This window comes from Colius striatus, chromosome 12, assembly GCF_028858725.1.
Source record: "Colius striatus isolate bColStr4 chromosome 12, bColStr4.1.hap1, whole genome shotgun sequence".
Taxonomy (NCBI): domain Eukaryota; kingdom Metazoa; phylum Chordata; class Aves; order Coliiformes; family Coliidae; genus Colius; species Colius striatus.
In genome coordinates this window covers 22249665-22259838 of record NC_084770.1, presented here as the reverse complement: position 1 = coordinate 22259838, position 10174 = coordinate 22249665, and the positions used below count along the sequence as shown (strand labels likewise).

The 10174-nt window shown below is 52.0% G+C and overlaps 1 protein-coding gene across 2 annotated transcripts; it reads right to left on the bottom strand.

The window, feature by feature from the left end:
* Positions 1 to 754: 754 nt before the first annotated feature.
* LOC104558827 (ovocalyxin-32) lies at positions 755 to 8900 on the bottom strand. Of its 2 annotated transcripts, XM_010203556.2 has the most exons (7): positions 8578 to 8900; positions 3123 to 3185; positions 2680 to 2854; positions 2279 to 2415; positions 1522 to 1584; positions 1278 to 1436; positions 755 to 1130 (listed from the first exon to the last, which is right to left on the bottom strand). In XM_010203556.2, exons 1-6 carry the CDS (start codon positions 8881 to 8883, stop codon positions 1278 to 1280), a joined length of 903 nt encoding a protein of 300 aa, XP_010201858.2. In that variant the 5' UTR covers positions 8884 to 8900; the 3' UTR covers positions 755 to 1130. The 2 variants fall into 2 exon arrangements, with proteins under 2 accessions (XP_010201858.2, XP_061861917.1); XM_062005933.1 differs by having other exon boundaries at positions 755 to 1436; positions 8578 to 8899.
* Positions 8901 to 10174: the final 1274 nt, after the last annotated feature.

Here is a 10174-nt window from a genome sequence, read left to right as displayed (position 1 = left end):
ACCATATTTTAGTTGGTGTATGTGGCTTGGCTGAACCCTTCCTAGCAGCAAAGAGGGGAGAGAGCTGTTGCTCTTCTCCTGTCTGTGCCTCTTCCATAACAGCTGTGTGTGAGGTTTTTAGCATGAAGGGCTCACTGTAAGCCTCCCTGAGCCTCGACTGGGGTAACATCTATATTGATGGAACCAAGAATTCTGCTTGAGTGAAAACTGTGCTTTAGGGTCAGGAAGCTGACGGAGGTTTTGTTTTTGGATCTCACCAGGTATGGTCCCACAGATCAGCAGTGCCATAGGAAAAGCAGGAAGCACAAAGAGCTTCCCAGGAGGCAGGGGCCATCACCTGCTGCCTGTGGACCACGAGGCAGGTTGGCACAGTCTGGGAGCAGAGATAGGACAGAGGGGCTGCTACAAACCCACCCAGGACCAGAGCATGTCCATGGGTGCCCTGAGGCTGGGTAGGGCTGTGGCAGCAGTAACACAAGAGCTATCAGGCTGTTGCCCATCAAACCCACATGAGGGCTCAGTGGTATGGAGCCTTCCCGCCTTTGAGGTCTGTTTTGGATTGAGGTGATGGCAAGAACTGCCACCACACAAAGGCAACAGCCTTAACTCCCACCTGACCGCTGCTGCCTGGTGATGTGGGGAGACAACACCACACTCCAGCAGTGTTTTCTGAGTTGCCTTCAGGCCAGATGCTGGGAGGATGTGGACGGCTGGGGTCAGACAGCAGCAGCACAAAAGAAAACCCAACCCTGTGTAATGGAATTTGGTTTATTGGTGAGCTAAGATAAAAATCAGCATGTATCTATCCCAAAAAATTGGACAAAAATATAGTAGACAATATTCCTTAGTGACAGCTGAATCACAGCATCACAGGATGGCAGGGGTTGGAAAGGACCTTTAGAGATCATCCAGCCCAACCCCTCCTGCCAAAGCAGTTCCACCTAGATCAGGTCACACAGGATCAGGTGGCAGGTTTTGCAGACCTTTTATCAAGATTTGTATCCAAATATATTAACTTTGTTTACAAACTGTGTTACTGGGAGTAACAGTGACTTAGGACGTGAAATCAAGGGGTGCATCCATGTATATGTAGTAGCAAAGTCTTTAGGTAGAGCTCTGGAACACGAGTCCTGCAGTTTAAGACATTAGAGGAATGAATTTTGGAACAAAACAGGTTAGTGAAGGATTCAGATTCACTGTGTGACTGGTAAACAACCCCACTCCATCAGCCCCAGGACTTTCTCCAGTAACACATGTAGGAATGCTGCCAGACTCGCCTAAAAATTGGCTTCTCTTCCGTGTGCCACCTCCGCAGCCGATCCAGACTCCAGCCCAGATGCCTCCTCCAGCCCCTGGCTCTCTGAAGCACAGAAGTATTTCACTTTCAGGGGGTGAGCTGGAAGCCAAGTGAGGCGCATGTGACACGAAATGATCTCCTGGAGAACAGAGGGGAAAACAACAGGCAGCTGATGTGACCTTTGCTGTGCTGCCAAAAGGAGGGACAGGCACGTGCCTTCTTACCTGTGTCGGGACTTCGTGGAGCAGCACAGTGTAGTCAAACTCAACGAAATCATCTTTCCTTAGCTGAGCATGGAGCAAAGAGGAGAAACAACAGATCAGAAAGGAGAGTGTGCTCTGCTGTGCTCAACTGCATCCAGCCTGCTTGGGCTGAAGGGAGGGACAGGGTTTGTATGTGGAGATGCTGTGGAGGCACCAGCTGCAGCGTGGCTCTCCCTCCTCTGACAGCAAACCAGGCTGACTCGAGTGCTAATTGCAGTTTACCCCTCAAACATATTTGAGAATCTTACCTGATGGTTAACCTCTCCTTCAGAGAAATCTCACTCTAAATAACTAGGGAGTGAAAACCAGCCCCTGTCTATTGGTCAGGGCCACAAAGCTTTGGGAGCTGCGACGGGCTCCCCAGAGAGCCCAGACCACGGGCCAGGCTGATGCTGCCCATGGGCCCAGCTGGCCAGGAGCCACCCAGCACGGGGCAGATCAGCCCCAGGGCCACATGTCCAAATGAATCCTGCAGAAGCCACCAGATCCACTCATCTAAACAAGGTAAGTCACATTTTGTCCAAATGAGTCCCACTTTTTTTCCATCTAAAACCTGGACAAAAATACTTGTCCAGAGATGGAACACTTGTCTGGAGAGGCCCTGGGGACCTGGGGGGAGCCAGAGGCAGTGCAGAGCCTGGGCTCTTGGTGGTGGGGTGTTCCCTGCTGCCTGGCAGACTGTCACCCCACACACAGCCACCCTCGCTGCCTCCCTTACCCACTGCTTCACAGCCTTGACTTGAGCCATGAAGTAGCCCAAGTGCTCAGTTGACTTCTCCCACATGATGTAGCTGCTGCCAGCAACAGCCAAAGCCCAGACCGGCTCCAGGGCGGGTTGGATGTTTCCATAGCTGTCTGTGAGGGAGAGAGAAACACAGAGAGGATTAATTCTGGCTCTTTGGCAGAAAACTGACAAACCCCAGAGGTGAGAATCCCAACCTCCACCAGAACAAAGGTCCTGACACCCTAACAACCTTGTGCTGACACCATCACAGCAGGTTTTTCTCCCCAAGAATCGTTGGCACAGCAGATCTGTGCTGCCTTTGCTTTTGGTTCTTAGGAGTGCCCAAGCTCTTGGAAGATTAAAAGAACCACAGCTGATTATTTGGAGGAATATACCTGGAATATTGCTTCCAATTATTGGTTTGGTTTGGTGCCTGATTTTTTGGTAAAGTCTGTTGTCCGCCTCTTGGATTTGCTTCTGGTCTTGGGTACGTGTGCACTTGATATTGACAGCAGGAGGAGACTTGGCTTTTGGGTACAGCACCGTGGCCAGGCAGCTCCCTGCACTCTCCTGGAAAGGCAGCAGGTAAAACTCAGCCTCAGCTCAGACTCCATTCCCAGCAACATGTGCTTAAAACCAGCTCTTGGTATAGATATGGAAAGTACACGTGTGGAGTATGTGTGCTGAGGTACTGTGGCGGTGAGGAAAGTCTTTAGAAGAGTTTGGTGGGGTTTTGTTTTTCCCCAGGAAATTAAATAGGTTAAAACCACTTCACTTGGAGATGCTGGAATCCATTTAACATCTATTATCAGAGGAAATGTGCAAGGCACAAACTCACCCCACTTTTGTAGTCCTCAGTAGTGAAGTGCAGGTAGTACTTGTTCCCGGAGTCAGGGATGCTCTGGAAGAGAGAAGAGTGCAGGGGTCAGTCCCTGGGGCTGCCTCACCCCTTGGGCATCAGCAAGCCACCTGAGAGCATCCTACCAACAAACACAAAGGTTAAGGGATGTTTTACAGCCTTTCCTCACAGAGATAACACAAGAAGAAAAATGCAGCTCAGAGTCCTTCACAGGACAGATGGGTGCTGAGGAACTGTGATTCAATGACAAAGTGGGGTTGTTTTGGGTCTTTTTTCCCTCCTGTTGCTGCCAAAAATGGTTCAGTTGCCAAATTCTATGTTTGAGATGGGATATCAGTGTCCTGGCCCCAGGCAGGCTGAAAGGAACTAGCTTCTGATGTTGGCCATGAAAGGAATTAATTACCCTGAACCAGGATGTCTCATTCATTAGAGAGCAAAGCCTAATTAAAAGTATTTATTGGCATGATCTGCTTTGTGGTTCATCAGCCAGCCCCTTCTCTCCCTACCAATACTTGCATTGTGTGAAATGTCTGTTTTGGGGTGGGGAATCCCAAGTAACAAATAGTGTGGGAAGCTTACTTGTCTCATGTAAGGTAAAAGGACATTTTGTGTCATTCTAACTGTTCAGTACATTTCAAAGCCATTCCTTTGATGAAATCAGCCAGAAATAAATGATCTACTAGACAAGCTTTCCAATATATGAGCCAGGTCACTTCTATATCAGCAAGTTTGCTCCTTTTGAATGTATTACCTGTTGTTAAGAAGAGGCTTTTCCCTCCTCACAGTCCTCTGCAGGCTGCCTTCTGATTTAAGTCCAAAGCAGTGTGTTGCAGCAGCTTGTTAGTGTGATTTGTTTGTTAAATACAATACACTCCAGACAAACAGGAGGGAAATGCTGGCTCTTGCCTCATTTTGAAGATCAGAACCCAAAGCAAACATGCACGTTTTATTTACCTGTGCTTTGAGCCTTTGTGTTTCCCATCACCACCTGCCTTACACACACACACACACACACACACACACACACAAGTGTTACACGCTGCAGATAAATGGACAAATTGGTTCAGTTGCTTGTTCTACTTATATAAAATCCCCTCTGGAAGCTTTACAATGAGGCAAGGCTGGAGCTGCACCCAGATCACAGTGCCCAGAGAACAGAGGAAAGGGAGAGAGGGTGAGTTCTGACTTCATAGTCTCTGCTTCCTCATTCTCCCCTTCTCCTGCCCGTTTTGTGCGTTGGCTGAAACATCCTCAGTGACAGAGAACGTGATACCAGACACTAAGAAACAGTAAAAAACAGCTTTCTGAAGTGCAACTTTACTGAAGAATCAGTGATTTGTGGTGCTGAATGAAGGGCCTCATCTCTCACCATGATTACTGCCGTTGTCTCAGCCCCCAGTGACTGTGAAGCTGCCTGAGAGGTGGCCCTGCTGTTGTTTCTAACATTCCTCATTTGCTCAAGCTTGGGGGTTTTTAAGCACAGTGAGCTAAGCTTATTCCTTTTCCTGTCACCAGTACTGCAGGTAGGAGAATCTGAAATAGAGTCATTTGGGCCACACCACTTTGGCAGCCGGAGAAGCATTGCTCTGCTTTCACTGGTGACAGTGGATGAGGTGTCCTGCAGAAGCTTTTCCGTGGGGGCCCAGTGTAGAGCCTGTATTCCCAGCTGCAACTTCAGGGTCTGGAAGTCACTTGGAGCTTACCAGGGAGGAGGTACATTTGGCATGGAGTAACTTAAAGCATGGGTGGTTTTGAGGAAAAGCATCGCTTCTCTTTCCACTGTCACTCCCACAAGCATCGCTGCAAACCGTCACATAGCGGGAGTTACAGCAGAGCTGGGGAGGATCTGGCATCACACAGCCACGGCTGGCACGGAGCAGCCAGAGATAAAAGTGTCCAAAAGAGAAGCAAACAAGTGAGTAATTCATTTTTCCACTGGCTCTCTGGGTCACGGGGTTGGTTTATTTCCGGGCTCAACATTAACGCAACTTTCATGGCACATGTTGAGACTGCGAAGGCCAGAAGATCAATATAAGAGCGGTTTCATTCCAGGTCCCAAAGGAGCTGGTTTCACAACAGGTTTACACTGCTCTGAGTCCTCACTGGCACGGGAAGGGGTGATCCCTCTGTCTGCCCTCACTGCACGTTCCCATCCCTTCTCCCCTGTTTGCCCACCAGCATTTCTTCCCCGGGACCGGTTTGTGGGCTGATCACTGAGAAGCTGGCACTGCTGAGAGAGGAGAGGGACAAGCGTCCTTCGGGGCTGTTGGGACTGTGGTTCTGGCATGGCACTCTTGTCTCAAGGTGAGCTTGTGAAGAGAAGCATCCCTCAGTAAAATTGTGGTTTGGAGTCCAATTTAAGCAAATGTTGCAGTTGAACTGAGAGATTACCTAGCTTTAGCTTTCCACTTCACCTCCTGGTTCCCCTACCCTACTGCTCAGTTAGGATTTCCAGGGCAGCTTGCTGTGGTAGAGGGCTACATCAGTGTTTGGAACATTTCTCTCTTCAACTCTAGGATCTGCAGCTGGCACACACTACAGCGATTCCCCAAACACGTATTTTCAAGTGCAGCTGTTCATCCCATGAGGGATGAACATGCTGCTGTTGCCTGGAAGATACTCACTTAAGGAAGCAAAAACCAACGTGAATGAGGAGGGACAGCAGAAGGAAAACTGCAGCCAAGGGTAAGGTGGGAATTAGTGTATGCTTGGTGTGTCCCTGCTGTTTGTTTGCTAGGAGGGAAGAGCACTGAACTTTAATTTTACCAAAACTTGAACAATCCATCACATCTTGAGTTGTGTCCAGTTCTGGGCTCCCCAGCTTCAGAGGGACAGGGAGCTGCTGGAGAGAGGCCAGTGCAGGGCCACCAAGATGCTGAGGGGACTGGAGCATCTTCCTCATGAGGAAAGGCTGCGGGACCTGGGGCTGTTCAGTCTGGAGAAGAGGAGACTGAGGGGGCATCTCATTAGTAGTTACAAATATCTAACTGGTGCGTGGCAGGAGGTTGGGCAGCACTTTCTTCTGTTGTATCCAGTGACAAGAGGTGATGGAAAGAAGCTGGAACACAAAATGTTCCATTTGAACATAAGGACAAACTCTTTCAGTGCTGAGGTGAGGGAGCACTGGCCCAGGCTGCTCAGGGAGGGTGTGGAGGCTCCTTCTCTGAAGGCCTTCAAAACCCATCTGGACACATTCCTGTGTGACCTGATGTAGATGGGAGCTGCTCTGGCAGGGAAGTTGGACTGGATGATTTCTAAAGGCTCCTTCCAAACCCCACCATTCTGTGATTCTATAATCTAACAGAGTCACTGTACCAGTGACTGGCTCCAGTCCTGCTCCTAGTTACCAGTTTCACTGTCTCATGGGCTAACAACATTACATTTCAAATACAACACTCATGGTTAAACCCCAGGATGAAATGACCCTGGGGTTACTAGATCCAGGGACATCAGAACCACTACCAAACCAGCCTTCTGGGAAACAATGCAATTCCAAAAACCCAAACCCCAACATTTCTGTCTCTTGCATTCACATAATATTGCACATTCCTTCCAGGAAATGATTTTCCTTCACTTTTTTACAGTGGAGGACAGGAAAGAAGGAAGTGGCCACGTCTAGTACATTTCTCCTCTTGCTTTCACAGAGGCTGCAACGAAAAAGGGGAAATAAACTGCAGAAAGGGGTTCCAGGGAGCTCCTACTGCACTGAATACTGTGGGGAAATAGCAGGGCATTTCCCTTCTCTATACAGAGACAAGTTCTTTCTTCCCTGTATCAAAAGGCTGTGTATATATCAGGCTGTATATATATCAGATGGTTGATAGTGGGTGGAAAAAAATACCTTCCCCTGCCCTCAACCAAAACTATCTTGCAAATATTCAGTATATACACTGGGGCTGGAAAGAGGACCTGCACCAACCCATTTCTTCTGCTATGTCTGTAGTAGGCAGTGCTCCCTGAGACCATGCTGTTGTGCTTAAAGAGAGGACAAGCACTTGTGCATGTAAACAAATATGCAGAGATAAACACTACCCAGTGAAGTGCCCAGGAAATGCAGAAGGAGCACTTGTAAGTTTCGAGAGAGGTCTCAAGTATCATAATAAGTTTCTGCCCGAAGCAATTTGAGAGGAAGAATGAAATGTCACAGTGCACATCCCCCCTCAGCACCCCACGCTGTGTGTTTAATGACGTGTTGGGGAATGGTGGCAAGCACAGAGAGTTACCTAAAGGGTATGGTCTCGGGCAAACCTACAGCAGGACTTGCTGTTTGCACTGCCAAACAGGTCATACAAGCACTTCAGGCTTGGAGCTGCTTTCTTGAAAGGGAAGACTTTACACTGCATCATCTTACTGTTTTAGGAGTGAGGGCCTGGACTGAACAAGCCATGCAGATGCTGAAGGACAAATGTAAGATCTCCTTTTCAGATGCCAGAGCCATGAAAAGGATCCAGAGGAATCCAGTGCTGCATTTGGCACTTCAGGCTGGGAATCCAAAACACCTTTGCATTAGGGAGGTGCCCAGCCTGGAGAGAAAGGCTGGATCAGAGGGCTGGTTTTAAATCCCATCCACTGCAATAGCTTAGACCCTGCTCAGCTCTCCAGGGAAGCTGGTGCTTTCCTTCCAGGATCTGCAGCTCTGGACGAACATTCCCCAAAAGTTTTTGCACATTCTCTTATTTTCAGAAACTAAGCTGTAAAACAACAGACCATGGCCAAAGGAAGAGAAGGGCTGCACAGCATGGTGCTCACACACAGCATCCCTGCCTGTCGGGGCGCTGGGTATGGGTACACCAGGTGTACCATCGCGCCTCCTCAAGCATCCCTGGCAAGCTCTGCCCTCATAGCTTCTCCTGTCCTTTTGTCACCTCCATGTGATAGGGTTTTTGGAAGACAGAGGTATGTTTTCTGGTGAGAATTGCATGGTCTTAAGCTGTAGCTCTTGGTCTCCAGAAGTAGAAAGCCAGTCTTTCCTTCCCATCCCTACTGCCACCGAGCAGACTGTTGCTCCAGACGCAGTTCTGCTGAAAACCTTTCCTTCCTGGACTTGTTGCCTTTCCATCACATGCCCACCACATGCCTCTGGTTCTTCCCCTCATCTGCGCTACGCAGCTTTTGATTCCAGGACAGGACCCTCGGAGCAACCTCCACCACCTTACCCGGGGGCTGCGCTTGGATTTGGGGGCTAGTTAAACCTCAGCCTTTCGCGGTGGATCCCCGCTGAGGGACGCGGTGCAGGAAAGGCAAGAAAGCAGCACCCCGAGGGCGCCGGCTGAGCGCCCGAGGGAAGATGCGCTGAGCCGCGGCCGGCTGAGCCCCGCATCCCCGCCCCGCTCTTACGATAACCGCTGTCTCTGGGACGCTTTCCGCCGGAGGAGCCCCGCGGCCGCTCCCCGGCAGCCGCTCCCCTCGCCCTGCCCCGCCGGCCTCCCCGTACCTTGAGCGTGGCCTTGCGGACCTGCCCCAGCGCCAGCAGCGCGGCGGGAGCGGCCGCCTGCCCGTTGAGGTAGTGCAGGGCCAGCCGTGCCGCGGCCGCGGCCGCCCGGCTGCCGGGCCTCAGCTCCCGCTCGGCGCCCGCGGCCGCCAGCACCAGCGCGCCGGGCCGGGCCGGCACCACCAGCAGCAGCAGCAGCAGCAAGGCGGGAGGCGCGGCGCGGAGCCCCTGCATGGTGCGGCGACGGACCGAGGCGGCTCGGCACTGAGGCACGCTGAGCCGAGCGCCGGTACTAATAGCGGGGGGCATGGCCCGCTGCCTCCCGCCCTCCCTCCGCCCGCTGACAGTGCCGGGAAGCGCTCGGGGAAACTCCTGTCCTTTCGGATACTCCCCCTCGGCGCTCCCACCTGCCTCAGCCCGGCCAGGCTCCGGAGGAGAGCCGAGGGGATGGAGAGGGACCAGGGGTGCTGAGGGGAGCCGAGGGGATGGAGAGGGACCAGGGGTGCTGAGGCGAGCCGAGGGGATGGAGAGGGACCAGGGGTGCTGAGGGGAGCCGAGGGGATGGAGAGGGACCAGGGGTGCTGAGGAGATGGAGCGGTACCAGGGGTTCTGGGGGCAGTTGAAGGGATGGAGTGGTACCACGGATTCTGAGGGAAGCAGAGAGGATGGAGCAGTACCAGGGGTTCTAAGAGGATGGAGCGGTACCAGGGGAGCTGAGGAGATGGAGCGGTACCAGGGGTGCTGAGGGAAGCCGAGGGGATGGAGCAGTACCAGGGGTTCTGAGGGGATGGAACAGTACCAGGAGCAGTACCACGGGTTCTGAGGGAAGCCGAAGGGATGGAGCAGTACCAGGGGAGCTGAGGAGATGGAGCGGTACCAGGGGTGCTGAGGGGAGCCGAGGGGATGGAGCAGTACCAGGGGTTCTGAGGGGATGGAGCAGTACCAGGGGAGCTGAGGAGATGGAGCGGTACCAGGGGTGCTGAGGGGAGCCGAGGGGATGGAGCAGTACCAGGGGTTCTGAGGGGATGGAACAGTACCAGGGGAGCTGAGGAGATGGAGCAGTTCCATGGGTTCTGAGGGGAGCCGAGGGGATGGAGCAGTACCAGGGAGCTGAGGAGATGGAGCAGTACCAGGGGTTCTGAGGGGATGGAACAGTACCAGGGGAGCTGAGGAGATGGAGCAGTACCAGGGGTTCTGAGGGGATGGAACAGTACCAGGGGAGCTGAGGAGATGGAGCAGTACCAGGGGTTCTGAGGGGAGCCGAGGGGATGGAGCAATACCAGGGATTCTGGGGGTGGTTGAAGGGATGGAGTGGTACCAGGGGTTCTGAGGGGAGCCAGGGGATTAAAGGGTACAAGGGATAATGAGGAGAGCCAGGAGGCTTCCTCAGGCCCATCAAGCCACCTGGCTTCCTTCAGACAGCCCCCAGCTCACTTAGCAGGAGAGATGCCTAGGTGAGAGACTGGCTTCCAGACAGACGTGCAATCATAATAACACATAGGAACAAATACAGGTAATTATGTGGGGAAAAAAACCACCTCAGTTGTCTCCTTCTCAACGTTACAACAACTCAACACTTCCCAAAATTAAAGAGGCTCAC